Here is a 21,494-nt window from a genome sequence, read left to right as displayed (position 1 = left end):
CCGGCCGGGTCCTCCCCCGCCGCCCCCCGCCCCGGGGTGGTCCCTGGCCCCGCTCTGCCGCTGCCTTTCCGGGCTCCCGGCTCCCGGGAGCAGCGCTTCTGCACAGCGACCTGACCCGCAACTGTGTTTTCACAAAAAAAAAAAACCTTCCCGTGCAGAAGTTTATGGAAATGTGTCCTCTGCCACCTTCTGTGCCAGGCGGGACAATGTTTAGCTGCACCGAGGAACTGCAGGCAAAGTTGAGGCAAAGGGAGATTTGGCATTGCTTTTTCCACGGGTGCCTAGATCCTGTAGGCAACCAGTGGAAACGGAACCCGTAGGTCACTTGTAAAACGCCTCCCCCACTCAAGACCTTTCTGCCTCCAAAATCAAAGGTGCATTGGCCAGCGTGGTGTCCTAAAGCTGCAAAATGGACACAGAGTCCGGATCTGAACTTCAAGGTGCAGTGAGGGTTGGGGGTGGGGAAGCCCTGCTCATTCAAGGATAATAAAAGAGCTGGGTTTGGATCTTCACCTCAAAAGGGCAGGAGATGGTGGAGGCAGAGGTTTGGTTCAAGTCCATCTTTAGTCACTGCAGAAGCTTTCTCAGAGAAAGAGCCTCTGACCTGTGAAATTTGCAGACAGATCTGTTCAACTGAAAACAGCTGGTTGCTTTTGGTGATCTTGCTAGCCAGCTCCTAATTATTTTCATTTAAACAAAGAGCTTTGCTTCTTCCTGGCTCATCTGCTCTTTTTCCTTTTTAATTGTAGAGAAGTCAAAATAAAGCAGGCTTTGACAGTAACATTGTTTCACAGAACAAACTACAACAGGGATAAAAGCCATCCCATATGCCTCTGATCATGCAAATCCGAGATGAGAAGGTAACTACCCTGATGGCATGCCTCTCTAGTCCCTTAGCTATCAGCAGGGGCTGAGGAAAAAAGTCCTCTCATCCCTGAAGGGTGCGTTGTAGATTCTGCCTGTGAGCCTCCATGGAGGAAGGAAGAGGGGCCTATATATAACACTAAACCTGGACTGTGAGCGGTAGTGCACAGGAGCAACTCAACTCGTGAGTATCTCCACTGAAGTAGCTGGGGTTCTTCCACAAAAACACAGCCACACTGAAACTGCTCACCAAATGTAAGGACCCAGCGGCGACTGTGGGTCCTCTGCTACTGTTCCAGCACAGACAGGGGGGACAGCCCTGGCACAGACAGGTTTCTGGCTGCTAAAAGTATAATTTGTTACTCCTGACAGTGCCGTGAAAGTGTTTTGCTATGTAATACGGCAGACAACAAAGTCCAAACCTAGCTAGTACTTGGAATTGAACTGGTGTAAGCAGAAGTAGACTATTTTCAAAATAGGATTTTTCAAAACAGAGTTTAGTCAGCAGTAACCTTCCCTGACTCCCAACAGGCTAGTCAGACGTGCAGGTGGAGGGTACCAAAGAAACAAACAGCTAAGGCGTCGGGATGGGGGCAACTAAGTGAGCTGGTGGCAAGTAGGAGAGACGTGTTTGATGATTAAGCGCACTGCAAAGGAATCCTCAAGTCTTTGACTCACTCTCCTCCCCTTTTCTACAACTAGTTTCTCTTTCCAAGCAGAAGCAAGACTAAAACTCTTGTGGTGAGCTCCACCTGAGCAGCTACACCATGCTATACTGGGAAGGCAGGAGAAAACCAGTGATTCCTCACTTGAAGAGGCAATCTGAAGTCTATAAATTCAGTGCTCTGTTGGCACACAAGCCTGCTCTCAAGTTGTGGAGGAGTCTCCTGTCTTGGCAAGTAGCCCATTACAAGGGTAAACCTCATGTTGGGGCTGATCCAGTGCCTGCTAAAGACAGGAGGAACATTTCCACTAGTGTCTGGGAGCCCTGAATGAGGCTTTTCCTGTCCGCGTAAGAGGTAAATGACCTCTTTCCTCCAAAATCCACCACTGTTCCTGCTCCAATGGCAGTGGGAGGATACAGTCAAATGGACACTGTTTTTCTGTTTTATATAAAGCATCACCTGACCCTGTTCGACATGAGATGAGATCACTGTAAAAGCATCAGGAAATTTCCAAAACTCTCCCCATTGCCGCACTTGTACAGCCACACCAATAGGAGCCACAGAAGAAAGATAAGGAGATGGGTTCCCACTGATCAGACAACATGAAGGATGCAAAATTTGATATTTCCTTATAAAAAGGCATGTCCTCAGAGGAAAAGTAGAAGCCTTAGGTATAAAATACCAATGTTTGTATGAGTGTAAACAGCCAGAAAGGGATCAGAGACTCCACGTACAATGCTGCTTTATCTTCTTGCAGAGGCTTCCATCGTCACCGTATCTGAGTTCCTCTGTATTTTCTCTTGGGTACTTTTTGGCACTCTGTTCTGCCTAGTTTCGAATTAAGCAATGATTCTTTTGCCTTTTATTTTGGGACTCTATTCCACAATTAATCCTAGCCAGCTTTTTCAAACAAGAAGTTCACATGTCAGGAAAATGACATAATTGTTTTTCTTTACAGATTTCACGACACGTTCATAATTTCAGTAGAAAAAGTTTGTGTTTTTCATTTACCCAAACCACATTTTTATAAATTATTTATTAAAACATTTACAGCCTAAGTAATTATGAGAATCCCAAAAAGTGTTGAAATTCTTAAACTTATTCCTTATTTACTGAGTAGCACAACCTTCAAAATTGAATCTTATTTCAATGGCAGAAGCAGCCATCTTATCGTCACATTTGCCTGTAAAGCACCAAGGTCAGGTAACTCCAGCAAGTAATAGCGGAAGTTTCATGCCTGGAAAGCTTTTGGTGGTATTCAGCCTTAATTTTAAATTTCAATATCCTATTCCACTTGTGTGCTTTCTACAATCCAAAATAATCTCTTGCTTTGGCACTTACATGAATTGCACACATGAACATCATCCACAGATAATTATATCAATAATCTAGGCCATGCTTAGCTGTAGTTTCTTAAAGAAATAAAAAACCCAACCTTTCTTTATACAACTTATTTTCTCCTTCATAAAGAAAAAACAATGTCTACTTGGAAAAAATACAACATTCAGTAGAGTTTTCTATTGAAATGACCCATAATAATTATTAAACTATTAATTTTCAGAGGGTTCTTCTCAAACAGCTGCAATGTAACTTCTTTAATTTAGTGGATTTACTTTAAGTAAGGTGATACAATTCACCACTCCATTTCACGGCTTCACTGGGGCCATAAAACTCGTGTCTCTGCCTCCAATACTCCTTCAGAAATAGAATGGAAATACTTTACTTGCTTATTTTGAAGATAAATATATGTTTGTGTTTCAGGAGCTGATGTCAGACAAGAGTCTGCCAAAACGCTCATCCCCTTTGTTGAAATGTTCCTAGCTGATGTGCTAGAAAAGTGTCCAGAAATGAAAAAATCATTCTCCCAGAGATGCAATTCTCATTAGTATTTGAGTACAGTATATTCACATAGCAGGAAGCTTAATATTCACATTTTAGAGGACATTTCATGCTTTGCAGAGTGCATTCCGGGGAGTGCTTGCTCACTGTTGAAATATGGTTCTCTCTCTAGTGGATGCCATCAGACCGGTAGATTACACATTACAAGTCATTTAGGGAACACATTGCCACAATATACCATTGGTCAAAAATAGATCAGTCTCTGATATGACTAATAAGAACATTCTTAATGTACATTAGGAAGGAAATAAAATGAGTGTTGATTCCCATGCCTCAGAAAATCAGTCCAGCATAAATCAGTTAGGTCAGGAAAGAAAAATCTTCCTCTAATGAACAGCTATGGACTTCTTTCAACCTTCACCTATACTGGCCACAGTTAGAAATAAAGCAGAGAGACAAACAACTGGTCTAAGCTAGGTTCTTGCTGAAGAACAGAAAAACGAGTCAGAAATGAATGGAACAATGGAATAATCATTTGTCCCAATATAATCTCATGTTATATTTTGTCATGCAAATAATGTCAGATTAAATTGAATTTGTAGTCAGGAGGACTAGTCTGATAGATTTAACCCAGACTTGAGATGACCATTTGATTATGACAAGGAGAATATTACTTAAAACAGAGGCCACAGGGAACTGTAAAGTGAGGAGCTGGTTACGGGCATATAGGGAGGCTCGTAGTCTTTCAGTGATCATCTAGGGAACCGTATCATGTAAGGTTTGCACAAATGATGTCTAAAAGAAGTAGACAGAAGCATGCACGTTGAAATTATGTGACCTTATCAAGTTAGCATAAGATTGGGATAGCATGTAGGAAAAACTCAGGACCAAGTAACAAAAGTGGAGCAGAACTTAGTAAAGCAAAGTCACGTACTTGGGGATTAGTAAGAATTTCTTTGATACACTAGGAACTGAACCACAAATGACAAAGAAGGGAAATGACCCAAGTATATTATTTAATTATAAACTGGCATATAATCGCATGTGAAAATATCGTGAAAAAGGACAACATAATTCTGGGATATACCAGGCAAGGTATATCCCAGTCAAATCTGGGAAGTACCGTGACTATTTCACAGGACATTGGGGAGCTGCTTTCCAGACACTGTCTGTAATTCCAGTCACCCACATGAAAAAAAAATAAAATAATTACAATCAAAACCAAAATTTAAACTGGCACCAATGCAGAGAAGGGCTACTAAGGTGAACAGGGAAGTGGAGACACTACTTCACTAGAGGAGACTAACAGAGCTTGGCTTCTTTAGCTCAACAAAGCAAAGGCTGAGACACCAGATAATTGCTTTCTATATGGAGTCAGGAAGCAAGCGCTAGAGAAGAAAACACTATTTAAACTTAAAGTTGGCACAGGAACAAATGGGCATAAACTGGCTATTGAAACAATTTAGCCTGGATATCCTAAGAAGGATGCAAGTCATCGGAAGAGCTGGTCACGGAACAGCTTTCCAAAAGACATTCTTGGCTCTTTTAGAGCCAAGCTAGGTTTAGATTAACGCTTATTCAGAATGATGAAAAGATTATGCGATGTTGGGCCTATGACAGCAGCAAGGTGTCCGCTTCAGCCCCATCTTATTAATTAGCGACAGCAAGAATACTAGAGCAGACTCACTGAAGGAGGGCCTCATACCATCTTTAACGTTCACAGAGAGACAGAAGATGTCAGGTTCTAAAAGCTCATTAAATTGCTGCACACTGAACAGATGCCATCAGTTTACCTGCTGTGGACTTGCACGCTGGGACAGATTATGGTGCTTCTGTGCTGGTATAGAGGATTCTCACCATCTTTTCTTTCCTTTGCAGATGTTTGTGAGGCTTTAAATGTGACAGTCTCTCCGGGACCAACAGTGCGATACTCCGAGGGAGATAATGCTACCCTTTACTGCCACATTTCTCAAAAAAGAAAGACAGACAATTTGCTGGCTGTGCGGTGGGTCTTTGCTGCATCACCTACCCAGGAGTATCTGATGGTCAAAATGACAAAGTTTGGGTCTGTCCAGTATTATGGAAATTATACTCATCATTTCCACAAGCAAAGGCTTCATCTTCTTAAAGAGAAACATGGAACTATGTACAAATTTCTCATTCTAAGTCTTCAGCAAACAGATCAAGGACATTATATATGCAAAGTTCAGGAAATTGGCAAACACAGGAATAAGTGGACAGCATGGTCAAATGGCACAGCAGCTACTGAAATAAGAGGTGAGAGACTACTGATTTCAATTCTATCACTTTTCTTGTCCCATGATCCCTTTTTTCTTTTTTTGCAGGTTCATTCATAAGACGTTTGAAGTTAGGTTATTTTTAAGTGTTATCTGGGAATATGAGAAGAAAACCTAATACTCAACTTCCTTACTTACACATGACAATTTAAACATTATTCAGCCCATAATAAAATGTGAAGAAGTGAGAAGATAGGTAGATCTGTAGAAGATAGTCTATTTCCTTTGCCTTTTACCAGAATAGCGGTAATTAAAACTCCTTTACATTCAGCTACAGGTCTCTACAACTTTGCTAGTGGGAATAAACAAATGTCATTATTATTTAAATAGAGAGAGACAGAAACAGAGACAAATTAACTTATTTTCTGAAGAATGTGCAGTGGTTCAGACAGAAAGAGAAGCATTATATTTTAGATCTATGTTTTGCGTCTTTCTTGGTGTTTTCATTGATTTTAGTTCTAGTCTAGCAGCAGTTGGTAAGTAGCATTTCTAGTATCACTTCTGCACTTTTGTTTATACCACTTGTTGCCAGAAAGCAGAGCTAGAAAAGCAGTGACCAGCCTGCTGGTATTGAACTTCAGGTAAAGAAATGACCAGCAACGAGTGAGGGTTTTGAACCAAGTTGAAAACAGGCCTTCTCTTTGGGATGGGTCAGCTCAAATCTAACGCCACCACACCCACACTTTCAGAGATGGGTGAAACTGGCTTTTAGAGAGCAGACTCCTTTGAAGGAGTGGTTGAGCTCAGCAGTTGTGCCATTAGTGCTAGCTGGCAAACTAGCCCCCTGCTTGTGGTTTTATAAACAGAACAGTTGATTTCCCAGAGAGCCAACTCTAAAGACAATGCCAAAAATCAAGTGTGAGTGCTTGGTCCATGGGTCCAGAAATTCAAGATGTTCATCCAGCAATCACAGAAAAACTTGTGGGAGAAAACTGTACTTCATGAAGTTTCTGCCATTGCTGTTGATGCTAAATTTATTGTTGTGTTTAGACTGCAAAGGTTATTCCTGTAGTTGGGAAACCCTAATCCCACTTATCTAACTTATGTTTTGGGGAAAGTGGCCCTAAGTCTCCTCTGAAACCAGTTTTGCTCTGAGGGAACTTTGTTGACTACAGGCCTTTTCAAGATAGATTCGATCACGTTTACGTGGTCTTAATCCAAAGCACATTCTGTCAACGCCAACTTCACTGGAGTCATTCAGGTTTCTGTATCACTTTTGGATTATACACACATCAGGGAGACAAATGTGACAGTAAAAAATAATCTTTGTGAGTGTATGATCTCCCGTGGATAGCTCTCGGGTATCACAAGCTTTCATTTTGATCTATCAGAAGTACGAGAGCAAAGATGTGAAAAACACAATATAACAAGAGATAAAGAGCAGCTTCACGTTGACCAGCAATGTTTAAATCTGCCTTGAGAAATCATGGCATTAACATAATGTAATTAGCTGATTATTACTAACAATGATGAAAGACACTAATGATCCAAAGCTGAAGTTCTGTTTAGATTAGTAGCAAACACTATGGATCAATTTTAAACAACAGCAAGAAAATCTTAGTCTAAACTATATGGTTTTACAGGGTATGCAAAACTTGTCTGGAAAACCTCTAAGACATTCATACAGGATTTCCTCTGCTTCCTGGTTGCAGACAGTCAGAAATATAAATAATGACAGAGCAGGACCCAAGTCCAAACTGGAACCCCAACCCCTTACCTCTCTCTACCAGGGAACAGCCCACCCCTCCAGCACCCAGACCCCAGCTGTGTGCATCAGCCACGCTTCTTTTGCACAGAAGACCAGGGAAGCAGGACTTAAAGGAAAACGTCACCAAAGTTCATTAGTCTCCTAAATACAAATCACCAGAGCAATCAGTACCATGGGTCAGAAATGTAATCCTGCAGCCAAATGTCCTCTGAAATCCATAACCTGGTATCCTAAAGAAACCAAAGCCTACATGATCACACTATCAACTAGTCTGCACCCTTTTGAATCCATGGGCTGATTTTAATGAGATAACGGTCTTAAAGATATTAAGGTTGTACAAGTAATGTGAACTTGGCTGGGGGGAGGGAGAGAAGATCTGCATGAACTTCCTCACTGAAGGAAAGTTGTAAGAACAAAAAAGGTAATTATTGTTCTTGAGCTGCCATGTGCCCAGTGACCTTCCACATCGCAGTCAGTAATTGGGGCTCCTGGACATACCACAGGAGGAGGTGGCCGGTACTAAGGTTGTTGCGGAGAAGGGAGACATTAGGGTATGGGATACAGAATTCATTAGTTTCACAGCTCAAAGAACAGTTTCTTGTGATTTTTGTTCAGTAATTGGGGCTCCTGGACATACCACAGGAGGAGGTGGCCGGTACTAAGGTTGTTGCGGAGAAGGGAGACATTAGGGTATGGGATACAGAATTCATTAGTTTCACAGCTCAAAGAACAGTTTCTTGTTTGATTTTTGTTGCTGTTTTCACTCTTTTGTTTTTGAATGGGGAGGAGTAAAAACACTAGAGCCCAACATCTCCTGAACTCAGCCATCTTAATCTCCGGAGGGCATTAAGTTTTACAAGCAGTGTCCCCATGTTGTGTGGCTGGAGCCAAGACACGGTGGTTAGTCTTGTAACCACACAGGGATATGAAATGAAACTTTATTGCATACATGATTTAGCCCTACAGACTTCACGCATTAGCTTACTTCATGCTCAGTAGTCGTTCTTCCCTGCTGTTCCTGCACTTGGCTAGGAACTGGCTCTCCTCCTCCTCTCCCTATCTCTTCCTCCTTCACCCCTCTAGATTTGGCTGAAAAGAGAGATTCAGCCACTGTCAAGAAGGAACTGGCAAGCAGGACTGATCACCCCAACTGCCTCAGCCTCTCACCTTTGGAAAAGGGCAAAGCTGCCGACTGGTGTGGGGAAGGGAAGCCAAGGCTCTCATCTCAACCTACAAAGAACAAGTGGTTCAATCACTGTGCTGGGGGAGAAGAGGAGGAGAGGCCGAGAGTAAATACCAGGTGTTGTTACTTTCAACAGCACCTCAAATGGATGGCCAGGGCTGAAGCGTGCAGGCCTACAAGCAGGGCTAGGAGGCCACCATACAGTCCCGGAGTCTCCTAGAGGACAGACCACACCTTTTTCCAGTGCTTTGGGGAAGAAATTCTGAGGATAACTTGAGGGATGGGAGCTAGAGAGGGCCATGTCTGGTGTCAAGACACAGAGAGAAGCAGTGAGGGAGGAAAGTACTGTTTCGGCTGGGGGCTTACCCTATACTGACCCTTCCCCTCAAATCCTCTGCACCAGACCAGGTAGCTGTCACCAAGAGTAGTAAACTGAAAGATAGAGTGGATAACAAGTAACATGTTTCTTGCATGAAGGACTTGCAAAATAGACCAATAGATATACCCAAGGAGTGCAGAACAAGTAGCAAGCTTGCGGGGGGAAGGAAAAAAAAAGAGAGAGAAAATCAGATGGAGAATCATTTTTAGGATTTTCCTGTGATAATGTCATTTCATAGGGCAGGTCAGCATTTTAGAGTGTTTTCTCATTCACTGAATGATGGAATTTCTTAAATGCCTGTAGTGAAACATATGGATTTGTCAGGAGTGCTTGGAAAGGGAATGACATGTTACAGGTAAATGGCAGCAGAAGAAAAAGCAATATAAAATATTGTCAGACCATCTGTCATACCCCTCCTCACAAAAAGCCACTCTTCATCTTTCATAGCTGCTCAGGCTATTGCTAACTATAACACAGAAACTTCTCATTGCTCTTCCTAGCTAAAGTGTGGGGTTCAGATCAATTTAGTTATTGCAAAGAAGGAAAACTGTAACTTTTCAGTCCAGCCCTTAAATACTATTTTTTCCCCCTGATTTTTAGCATGATTTATGAATACATAATCAGGGTGGGGATTTGAGACTCATGACTTCATCTTTCCCGCACTGTCCGGTCAACTGTATTGCTTCTCTCTGCTTCAAACGTAACCCAAAGCAGAGCAGGAAACCCGAGACAAGGGAGGAAGGCAAGCCCACCTGTAGACTAAAGACACCGACAATACGCCCTGTGGGGATCTGAGGCAGACACCACCACCACCCCCCAGCCCCCCCGAAAGAGTATTTATTCTAAGTCTAAATCCAGATTAAAGATGCTAAAAGATGTCTGAAAAATGACATATCTTTAAATGCCACGTCAACTGTTTTACTGCTAAAAGCCTCTTTACTGGAAAAAAAGGACCGCCTTAGCTAGCATTCAGTTAATGCACTGTAAGTGTACAGGACTTGCTACACGTGGGAGGGAAGGTAACTCTCTTCAGAGTGGTGATAAAGCCTCCAATTTCCCCAATGGTAACACTTGGGCTTTTCAAGGAAATTTTCTTCCAAGCACATTTTGTATTTTATATTATGATTGGTTACACTTTTTATTGCAAAGGAATTTGCTTATATTACAGTTAGATCCAAGATGCAAGAGAAGGAGCAATACAAATTGCCTGAAGTATTTTGATATTTAAATTGTACTGCTTGTGCTTTATCAAATAAGGTAACAGTATTCAAACAAATCACAGTTGCTGTCTTGTCTACCATTTTGTTCCAGTTAATGTGTCTGCAGTTATGCCCAAATTCAAAATAGTATCTTTATGCTAAAGCATCAGGCAAATTTCTCACAACCTTGCAGATCAAGTGGATGCAGAAGTAGCATCTAGGTCCCTTTTTTTTTTGTTCACACAGGAAGAGGAGGTCACTGTGTAAGACAGAAATTTCCAGAGGGAATGGAAAAGAGTCATTCTGTTTCTTCAAAATCTGACTTGCTCTTGAGGCAGAAAAAACCTGGGGCAGTTCAGTACATAGCCTTTGTCAGCCACCAAGCATAGCACTATTCAAAGCAAAAGACCTTACCAGATATTACGGCTGGGTCTGTAGTTATCTACTGCTATTAACCTATATTCAGATTTTGTTATTTGCTAGCAAGTTTGCAGGTGTGAATTTGTGTAGGCCGTTAAGAAGTTGCAAATGCATTTTCTTGCAACACATAAATTTATACAGACACACATATCAGAGTTGTGGAAAAACAATTGAGTTGCAGGCTACAGTTCCTTAATATGTAATGATGGCAGTTAAAAGTTTAGCTACATATCTGGCTTCTCCTTTAGGGACAGAATACATTTTTTCAGAAAAGGAGTCTCATCTGATGGGGATGGAATCTTTACAGTCTTCATTCATGGACTTGTGTCAACTACAGCAGCTTCGTTGTGTTTTCAGAAGGCCCAGCCGAAATTTGAACTGTTGCAGTTTGCCCCTTTAGGTGTAGCGAATGCAAGACATCAAATAGGATTTATAAAAAGGCTGCTGTTAAATCTTGGTAGTAAAACCAAGAGGAATCCATGTCCTGATGTTGCCAAAAAGTGTCTCCTACTCCAGCCACGCAACAGCTTCCCTCTAAGCTAAGGTGAACCTTTTCCCCTTCCCCTATCTTCTTATCAAAGGCATCTGTTCTTTTTCTGGGCTTGTGTGGTCAATGTTAGTCTAAAACCAAATTAATGATCTTCATTATAGTACAGAATACACCAGAAAACAGTTTTTTTGAGGAAAAAAAGACGTCAGAAAGATGGTTCTCCCACTGCCTTCCTATCAGAAAACTCAAAATAGTGAGTAGTCTTATCAGAACAATATGCAGCACCTCCAAACCATCATTTACAGTTGGGTAATCCCTCAAGCCCACTATGCAAGGTGCTGCACATCTCTTAGGAAGAGCAATACGTGTTCCAAATGGTTTACAATCCAAGAGAAGAGACTATATGCAAGAGGACAAACATAGAAAATAAGGCAGTCTGACTATAATCCTACTGGCATGGACAACACAAAGAAGTAGAGATGATCACAACAATCTGTCTTGTTAGGAAGTTCATGTGTCAGAGTTTCCCACAGAACAGAGTCTGAATTCTATTAAATATTAGTCGCATGTGGCATTTTCTAATGGTAAAAATGTTGCAAGATACAGGAATGCAAGATTTTTTTTTCCCCAAAATGAACAAAAGCCCTTTTTTTCAGGGAAGGTATTCTAAAATACTTGCCAAAAATCTACATGTGTGATGCTTTCATGTAACAAATGAGTATATTTGTTAAAATATTCAGGATGAGCTTCCCATCTCAACTAAACAGAAGATTTCATTAGTCCTGAAAGCAGTTCTATATCCACTGAGTTAGCCCCACACCTCACATCCCTACAGGACACTCCTTAATGAATTACCTTTCCAGTAAGAAGGATGTTCAGACCTCATTGGCAATCTGGGGGACATCACCAGCCTCCTATTCTATTGCAATGATTGCTAGCAGAAAAAAATCATGGATTATCATAAGTGAGATCATCTAATCTGATGTCATCAAAAATTGTCAGCATGCATAAACAATGTGGCTGAGGAGAGCAGAGAGGGTTTTGAACAGTGATCCAGCAGTCAGAACATTTGGATTCTAGTACTAGGTTGTACAGCTGTTAGGACATTGACATTCATCCATTTGCCCAGAGCTCTGTAGTCTGCTCCTCTTTCTGAAACAGAGCGCGCAATTCTGTGCAAAATCTGCAGCTATTTTCCCTCTTACTTGAATTAGAACACAATCATGCAGTCAGCCCTTTTTCTAGGATATAAAGGTGAGCTGATACAACTTGTGGTCATGCAGTCTTCCTTCTCAGGGAAAAAAACCCACCCATAGGCAGGGGAATTATTCCGGCTGAGAATTTAAGCTATTCTGCACTCAACAGTCAATGACCATTGATACGGCAGTGACAGAGCAGTTTACATTAATTAAGATGTTCAGGCTAACCTGTTCCTACATCTAAGCCAAGGACACTGAGGGTAAGTAGATGCATTCTGCTTCCCAGCTCAGATACGCACTTTCTGAAGCATTTGGACATGCTCCAGAAAGTTCATGCATGCATGGGTGTCTTTTTTGCAGATAGGCAGGTGTCATATCCATGTATCTTTAAAAGGCACAGCATAGAAGCCAACTTCTGAAGGAAGGAAGAAGAAAAAGATCTCATGAGCAGTGCTCCCACTTTAGTGGGTTATTTGGGTGCTGTTGTAGGAATTGCAGGGCCGTTCAACAGGCCGAGGGACATCCACAAGGGCTTTGGAAGGAAGGCAAGTTGGACAAAATCAGGGGCCTACAGAGTCAGTTCTGAAGCTGGGGAAACACTATCGTATTGGCAGAGATTACTTCAGTGCCAAGTATTGCTAGAATGACTTCCCGTTTTTTTAAAAAAGCTGTGCCTAATCTGGCTGGCTCCAAGTCAATTTTCAGGAAGCCTTCAGAGGTGTGTCCTTCAGTAAAGCTACTGCTCTTCCAATTATTTTTTTTTCCTTAACCTCCAAGACTTAGAAAGAGACTACAGTGTTAAAAATCCTTCTTAATATATAACTACAAGGGAAAATAAATTCCCATTCTCTTGAGTAAAAGCTGTTCATCTTCTCTCTCAGAAGTAGCCTGTTTTGGGACAGAAACAAAAATTATAACCCTAGAGGTACGAGTTCTGGGTAACTGAGAACACAGACTCAGAATAAAACCAGCTACATACAGCATTAATAGCAGTTTTTTCCCCTGGAATATTCAGACAATCCCCACAATGCCATTACAGACCTTACAAGCACATGGCCACCCTGTTCTAAGGCCTAGGCTCTTCTGAAGTGCGTTTCTATCCTCTTGCTGTACTTCACTGCATTTAACTTTCGATTGAAGAGCCACACATTGCATCTTCCCAGAATAAGATGACAACAGGTAGGCAGCCTCACAAGCCATACAGCACTCGTGAGGGGTGCCAAGCCAGATGAGATTTGCTGGAAGACATTTTTATAATGCTGTTTTATAATTCAAGTGTTTCATTGAAAGGTAACTATCCTGTGAGATAAGGCAAGATCTTGGTGCAGTGAAGTCTGAGGCAGAACTACATTTCTTCAAGAGGTCCCAGCATTTTATGCCACACATTTGCAGTTCTTGTCATGTCTTCTTTGGTTTTTTTCAGTGATTTCATCAAAATCTTCTGATGATCCCTCTTTCAAGAAAAACCATGAAGCTTGGAAGTTTTTTGAAGGTAAAGATACATCTAACTGCTACTGATTGTATACAAGATGCTACTTTAGTTCAGTGCTACAGTACAACTAAAGTGCCCCAATCAGGCCCAATTTTGCTAGTTCCTGTGCAAACTCAGGTCTTGCCTGAGAAAGTATCCCACAGAGTACAAGGGGTGCTGGAGAAAAGAGAATGGAAGGCTCCAGTTTCGGTTTCTGATACGTTTGTTATGGTCAATGGGAAAATAACCTATGCCTGGCTAATCATGCATTGCAAATACACCCCCTTATCCAGGAAGGTGCTGAATGTGTCTGAAGAGGTACCAAGCATCTGCACTCCCACTAGCCTTAGAAACTGCTCACCAGACTTGCTCTGCACTGCACGAGCAGCCTAAAGGTCCCTTGAGTTTCAAGGCAAGCAGTATTTTCTGTGTAGATTAGTGAACAACTGTTCTAGGAGACTGAAATCCAGAATTTGCAGGCAGTTGGGATTCCCTCCTCCTCCTCCTGCCCCAATCCGGAGCGCCAGTGAAGAACCAGCACGGCATTTGCAGCCACTCTGCTGCGCTGCCTGCCAGGCAGTAGTGCTCGCTCGCAGGCTGGCCTTGATTCTGTGGGGACCCTTATTGTTTAAACCACAATTTACAAACTATATTGTTGTGCTGTGTAAGGGGAACGAAGCACAGAACTGCAGGTCAGGGGTCTAGTTCCAGCAAGGCTATTTTCTACAAGTACACTTGACCTCTGAGGCTTAGTTTCCTCTCTGGGAAGCAGGAAAGAAGCCAATATACCTCCCTAAGGACATTTCAAGACATTAACGGGTAGAGCATCCTTAGAGTACTCTATTTAAAGTTCTAGTAAAAGCAGAAATAAGTCATTAAAGATTTCTTCTCCTTCTGAACAAAATACTCCGTCTTGATCTGCCATGGTACAACTCCTGTCAGCTCCAGTGGGAATGTGTTATGGCACCTGAACAAAAGCCATAAAGGGAGATTGAAGCAGTAGATTGAAAAATTAAAAAAAAAAAAAAAAAATTCAAACCAGAAGCAGCAATCACAGACTTTCTTCCTTCTTCCTCAGCCACTCGGCACTCCCCCCACTGCCACTTTTCTTTTTTTTTTTTTTTAAAAAAAACCAGTACAGCAGTTGGAACTGGGAAATAATCCAACTGAAGTCCTTTTGGTTTTTGGTTGCCCCACCAAAAACAGGAAAAAAGAAAAGAGAAAAAAACCCCAAACCAGCCCAAGCCCCACCAAAAACAGGAAAAAAGAAAAGAAAAAAAAAAAACCCAAAACCAGCCCACTCCTCCCTCCTGAAAGCAAGCCCTCATAACTACACCTATTTGCATTTATGGAGACTTCAACCAAATTTAAACTGAGCGGGATACTGTATGAAAGTTTCAAGGGGGTTAAATTACCTCTGAAGTGTTACCCTAACTCTTTTGGGCCAGGGTCTATTTAGGTCTTGTAGACATAACTTTTTTCTATCCTGTAAGCATGAAGCATACAGCTGCAACACTGACTGTTACCTGTGCTTGGCTTTCAGATCTGTACCTGTATGCAGTCTTTGTGTGTTCAATAGGAATCATCAGTGTCCTCCTTTTTACACTTGTCATTCTCTGTCAGTCACTCCTGAACAAGAGGAGATCCACAGGTGAGTGAAATGTCATTCTTGCTGACTGCAAGGCCCTTACCAAAGAGGGAGAGGGGGAGAAGGAGAATGCAGAAAATGCAGGGAAGACAAATATCTCCTTGCCTTGATTTTAATAAAAACAAAAAAAATTATTGGTCGAAAAGATAATTTCTGCCAGCAAAACTAGAACAAAGGCATTTTGCTCCCTTTGAATAGCTATTTCACTTTAAATTTGCTTTGGACTTTTCAAAAATTTTCAGCTTTGCATAAACATAAATTGAAGGTTGTTGGAACTTCTTTCAAAGCAGACCAAGTGCAGTATCATTAAATTGCATTCTGACCAGATCTAGCTAACATTTTGCATCAGTGACATTTCCACAGACAAGTTTAGAGGGCTTTCAAAGCGGTCGTCTTCTGTTCTGTTTTCTTCTCCCTTCCTGACTAGCTGCCAATATCCTTCAGAAAATGGGGGTTGTTATTAGCACTCTCTCCTTTGTAGTGTTCTTTGAAACTAAAGCATCATTTTGTCATTCAGATGTGCATTTTCATAATAATCTTTCAAGATCAAGGATTACTGTTTCATTCTTCTCTTCCTCAGAGAGGGTTTCTCAGAGAGGCTAAACCTGCATGAAAGCAGCCCTATTGTAATCCAAAGTGCTATTTCAGATCTGTGGAGTAGCCAGTGCAGGCTCTACTTTCATTTTAGTTTGAGTGGTTTATCTGGAGACCTCACACAAGCTGTGAGGATGAGATACCAACACACTTAGCAGCCACCACGTTAGAGGAGAGCCTAAGGACCATCTCTGAACAGAAGCTTTCAAAGAGAGTTTGGTTGGTGATTTGTCCTGTTAATGACAGGAGAGAATCGTGACTTTGCTGCCTCTTCAGCACCACACACGTACCATGAAGGAATGAGTGACTCAGATACACGAGGGAGAAGATATGTAAGCCCAAAATAGATGTATACAGAAGTCCTTGCCTGACCACAAACACATTTCAGGCCGTGGCTCCGTCTTCCCAGTAGCGTGCTCAGTAGAGTAACTCTGATTCTAACTGAGCCCAACAACTCAGTTTGCCAAGAGGAAGGAGCAAGATCAATGTTATTCTTCCTACCCTGTTAAGTGATGGCAAAGGTTTTGTGCCAAGGGAGTACCCACACTTAAGTATGTCGGTCATGGTGAGTCATCCTGAAGCCACAAGCATTAGACACACTGATGTATCCTGCTTTTTCTTGAGCCGACATTGGGCTAGATTTTGCTTCTGTTTTTGGTGATTTACGCTGGTGTAAGCATACAAACAGCTTGGAGAAAAGGTCTCTTTACATTGAACCAACACCAGTTAAATGTAGAAATAATATAGAATACAAAATAGAATAAGCATATACAACAAAGAAAAAAGTAATTTCTTCTGAGCTGCTAAATCCTTTCTTCACTACCCTAATATCTGAATAATTGCAGGCTTCACCACATTTTTATTTAGATTTTTAACATTATCCAGTAAACACTGGCAGCATTAAACTTATGGATTCAATGGAAATATAACAGAATAAAGCTTAGCAGAAAGGCACTCAGTATACAGTGATAAGATTTTCAGGCAAGTCTTTCAGCTAGGACCACCTGATCAGAGTATTTTCTGAAGCTGCATTAATTGGCTCGGTATCCAGTCAAGCATCAGGGAATCAAAATTTCTGAAGCAGCAGTGGAAGAAGCATCAGTGATGGACACGATCTCCACCAGCCCCATATTGCTTTTTCTCCCCACAGCTCCTGGGCCATGGCAGCAGGCTCAGACCTGAACCTCTGCCTCAGGTACCAGCAGTTCCCTGGGAGGTACTGTTTCCACTCAGCCATATGGGCATGGAGCACAAAGAGCCCCCTCCTCCCTCAACACTCTTCTACCCCCTCCAGAGACACCTTCCAGGGGTTAGGGTCTGACCACAAGATACCCACCCTGTCAGCCAACAGCAGTGCTCTCTCATTCAGACTGTTAGAATAAGGCATCACTCCTCAGAAAGCGTTATCTTACCTCCTCTCTGTCCTCAGCACTCTGTACCTCCATCCTGGACTGGACTAGGCAGATGCTAGTATTCATGCGAAAAGAGCCTGCAGTGAAATCATGAAGTCCATCCTTCCTTGCGGAAAGGAGAAAAGACAGGGACAGCAAAGCAATCCTCCCTCTGCATCACCCCAAGTCTCCAGGCAGGCTCCAGGCACAGCCTTCTTCCACCTTCAGTGAGGTGGTTGCCGCATGATCTTCCTCAGAGGTCCTTCAAGAGAAGTCTGGCTCTGCTCTTCCCCTTGAGGCTAGGTCAAGGGCCCAGGACAACCAAAACTATCTCCTTATCTCACCTTGCTGGGCAAATTTCCATCAAGACTTCTCCCTGAACCTCTCCAGTCACCCCATCCCTGTCACAGGGACACCAACAGCTCCCTCCACTCTCCTACTCCTCAGCCCTAATACCACAGGGAGGATCATCTGCCCTGCCCTACCCCACCCTGCCCCACAACAACCCAACCCAACCTAACTCAACCCAACCCAACCCAACCCCACCCAGGGAGCGGAGGCAGACACCCAAGTAAGTGCAAGGAGAAGAGGGAGGGAAAACTCTGCCCAACCCTGTACAAGAACAGCCCAGCCTGGGACAAAGAGCAACTCATACCTGAACTAAAAGTTGTGATTTGCAGCAGATGAAGCTGGAGATGATCCCTCTGGAGTGTCTGTCTGTGAAACCTGAGCAGATCCTGGCTCACCTCAGGGCTCTGACATGACAAGGGTAATACTGAACCCAGTTCCTCACCAAAGGAGCTCCCTCGGTTTGATTGGACTGGCACTGCAGCTGGGGCTGGCCCATAGCACAGAGCAGCTATGGGGTGCTGTGGGAAGTAGCAATGGCTGCAGCTGGCAACCCCTCTGTGGTAGAAGCCTATGCCCATTTGTTACAGGAGTGGCTGCTCTTCCCAATCCCTGGTTCAAAGACTTGGCGTATTTACTGTAGGGCAAAACAAAATAACACATACCTAGAAATGCTCAAAAGCATGTCAACAGTGTACATGAGCATCCCCTTACTTCCGAAGGGTTATGCCTGCTGTTCTCCTGTACAGACAGATAGATGGAAGCACTGCCTTGGCTGGCTTAGACATGGCCGCTGTGTTAGCCCCAGTTCCTAGTGCTCTCAGCTCCCCTTCCCTTAGGACTAAAATGCACCCCCCTAGGAGCTGTATAGCTTCCTTAGAATGGGAGAATTTAGGTAAGACCAAATATGAAAACTTTCCTGTAGAGAGGGGCATAATCATGTAAATGCGCTCGTCTCGTTTTCATGGCCTTTTAATGAATGGAGAACGTGAAGGGAGGGGGGGTGTCTATGTTGTATTCAACTTCACATCATGGCCCAGGGATGCACCCTCTTTTCCTTCTGAGAAATAAGTTGGCAGTAAGTCGACCGGAAGATCCAGAGCCTCTCCTCCTGCCTGCATGTCTCCGCACTCAGCACGCAGCACAGCTTGGGCAGGGCACAGAAGCCACTAAGCCACAAAAGAGCATCTTCATAACCTGGCTCCTAACCTGCATGTCTCCGCACTCAGCACGCAGCACAGCTTGGGCAGGGCACAGAAGCCACTAAGCCACAAAAGAGCATCTTCATAACCCTGGCTCCTAAAAAGGTGCAGGGGGGGGAGCTGCCCTTGCTCAGGACTGCTGATTTGAAGGAATACGAAGCAGAAGGATTTACACAGCTCATACACACAGCTGTCAGAGACAGGATAGTGGCTGGACTGGACCTCTGATCCAATCCCAGGAGAACATCCCTTTATGCCTGAGGCCACAGCCTAACTTACATTAGGAACAGCAGTGGCTCCTGTGGGTGAATGGTTTATTTCAGGCTTCTGGAAATAAATAGAGGCACCACAAGGGAAATAAAAGTCTTCAAAGTAAAATTACTGGCCTGCTGTGCTTTTCCTTAGCAAGCTGTCTTTTGGCTGGGCTGACCGCTGGAATGTGTGTTGCCCAGCACTTCCACAGCAGATTCTTGGTGGTGTTTGGTACATTCTCTTCTCCCAAGCCTAGCTATGTCTTCAAGTCAGACTACATTTTAATGCACAATATAATGTATGGTGACGATTAGCAGCTCCCCCAGTGTAAAAACCTGGCAACTCCACAGTCTCAACAACACAGGTCTATCTGCAGTGCCCATTTGTAACTCATAAACTGTGTTGGTGTGAAGCCACATTTTCCTTCTTTTTTTTTTTTCTTTAACAGTGAAGCATTACCTGGTGAAATGCCCCCAGAACAGGTAGGAGATTACACTTCTCTTTACTATAACCCAAGGCACCAGTTCTGGTTTTGTTTTGCTATGTATGCTGAAGAAGATGAGTAATGTTTTCCAAAATGCCTACAGGAGGATAAAGAGTCCCTGGTCCGCGACTCATGAACGTGCCTGCAAGCCAACATCTGCTGTGCATGATAAGGGAGATCTACCTGGGCTATCTAGCTGTAGGTCCTGCAGGTGCTTCCGTGACAAACCTCTCCTTGAGGCTCTGAATTGCTTTCTGGAGAAGCCTGCTTTCATCCTGTGTGGCTTTCTAGGGTTTCCCAACACCTCACCAGATGGTAATGACTTAAACCATCCATGTACATAAAACAAACCACAATGTTACCAGGTGATTCCCGCACCCAGGAACAGGGAGTGGGGCTCCAAAGCAGATTTTCTAGGCCCGCAGTCTATTCCCAGCTGAAGACTCCAAGTGATGGGAAAAACTCTGCTTCTGCTGCAGTCATTAATCACTGTCCCTTTAAATACCACTGGCTGCCAAAAGTTTTTGATTGTGTGGTGCGATAAAACTGATTCCCATCGCATGATCTTCCTGAGATAGAAATTGTTCTGGAACTGCAGTAAAAAAAAATGACACAAGTATTTTACAAACAAAAAAGATTAAAGAGGGATTCCTCATAACAACACAGAAGAACAGCTGTTTCCCTGTTTTCAGTGACATAAAACATGTTTCTAGCCTTGTAGCTTAAATCCAGTGCCACTGGGTATCACAGATACTATTTCTCATAGTATCTTTTTAGATACTATGAGATTCAATGCCAAGTATAGCATATCCTAGACCCTCAAATAGCGTAATCCCATTCTGATGGGATTATCGCTGTATTCAATCTAACCGACACTTGGATGTAAGTGAAGTCACAACAAAGCAACAGAGTTCAGGAGAGGCCAGTACAAACTGAAACTTTCATGTTATTCATGGAAAGATCTTTGTTCTGTGACCCTGACCAGCTATTGCACCACACCAAAAATTTACAGAGACAGCTCAGCAGTTTTCATTTTTCCCTGGATGTTTTCTCTTTCCCCTTCTTTATTAGCTGCTGGGACAAAGTTGGAATTACAAAAACAAAAAAAAGAAGGGGGAGGGGGAGGAAATCAAAGTAGATTGGTAGAGAACACAAGAAGAGGAGAAAAATGAGACCTGATTGAAAAGATGACTGGAAAAATGGAGCACGGCAGTCAGACAAAAAGACTTGTAATACAGAATCTGCCTCTCTGGGAATACATGATGTGGTAGTGATACTACTGCAAACACTAAACTCAGGAGGCTGAATAGCAGGGGGAAAACAAGCCAACACAATTTCTTCACTGTAAAACGGAGTCTCCGGAGGTGAAAGAAATGCATAACTCTATATGGATAAAAATAAGGTTTCATGTATTTCAGCGTGGCAAGGTACGCTAATGAAAGCCCTGATCCCACAAATGCATGTCTGAAGTGCATTGACTTCAGGGCTTTAAAATTAAATAGCTGTGAAAGTGTTACCAGTATCATCATTTTTGTTATGTTTCACACTTGGTACCATTTATTTTCCACCCTCTGCTCAAAACACAAACCGTTCATTCCTTTGAACTCACTTCTCTTCAGCTGCACATTCCTTGTCTTGGAACTTAATTCAGCACATTTAGACCCAAACCCCAGTGCCTAAATATCCATTAGGCCAAACCGATGAACTAATTTGTATGAGATTCCTGCCAGTCAAAATGACTACACTGTGCAAAACTCAGCCTTGATTAGAGAGGCTCAGCTCCAACTCCCTTAGTGATATTTCAAACTCAGAGCAGAATCCAGTTTCAAAATTACATTAATAGTCCGGTGTCTAAGAAATG

The 21,494-nt window shown here is 42.7% G+C and overlaps 1 protein-coding gene across 1 annotated transcript in view; it reads left to right on the top strand.

The window, feature by feature from the left end:
* Window positions 1-21,494, top strand: part of VSTM4 (V-set and transmembrane domain containing 4) — a 70,396-nt gene that overhangs the window by 32,323 nt on the left and 16,579 nt on the right. Inside the window, exons 2-5 of the mRNA XM_009278001.1 lie at window positions 5,247-5,645; window positions 13,667-13,735; window positions 15,258-15,365; window positions 19,598-19,631. Of these exons, the coding sequence (XP_009276276.1) occupies window positions 5,247-5,645; window positions 13,667-13,735; window positions 15,258-15,365; window positions 19,598-19,631 (610 nt within the window). The remainder of the gene's footprint in view (window positions 1-5,246; window positions 5,646-13,666; window positions 13,736-15,257; window positions 15,366-19,597; window positions 19,632-21,494) is intronic.

Source organism: Aptenodytes forsteri, unplaced genomic scaffold (genome assembly GCF_000699145.1).
Source record: "Aptenodytes forsteri isolate BGI_AS27 unplaced genomic scaffold, ASM69914v1 Scaffold15, whole genome shotgun sequence".
NCBI lineage: Eukaryota > Metazoa > Chordata > Aves > Sphenisciformes > Spheniscidae > Aptenodytes > Aptenodytes forsteri.
The sequence above is the reverse complement of the archived record's forward strand: the minus strand, read 5'-3'. Positions and strand labels throughout refer to the sequence as shown.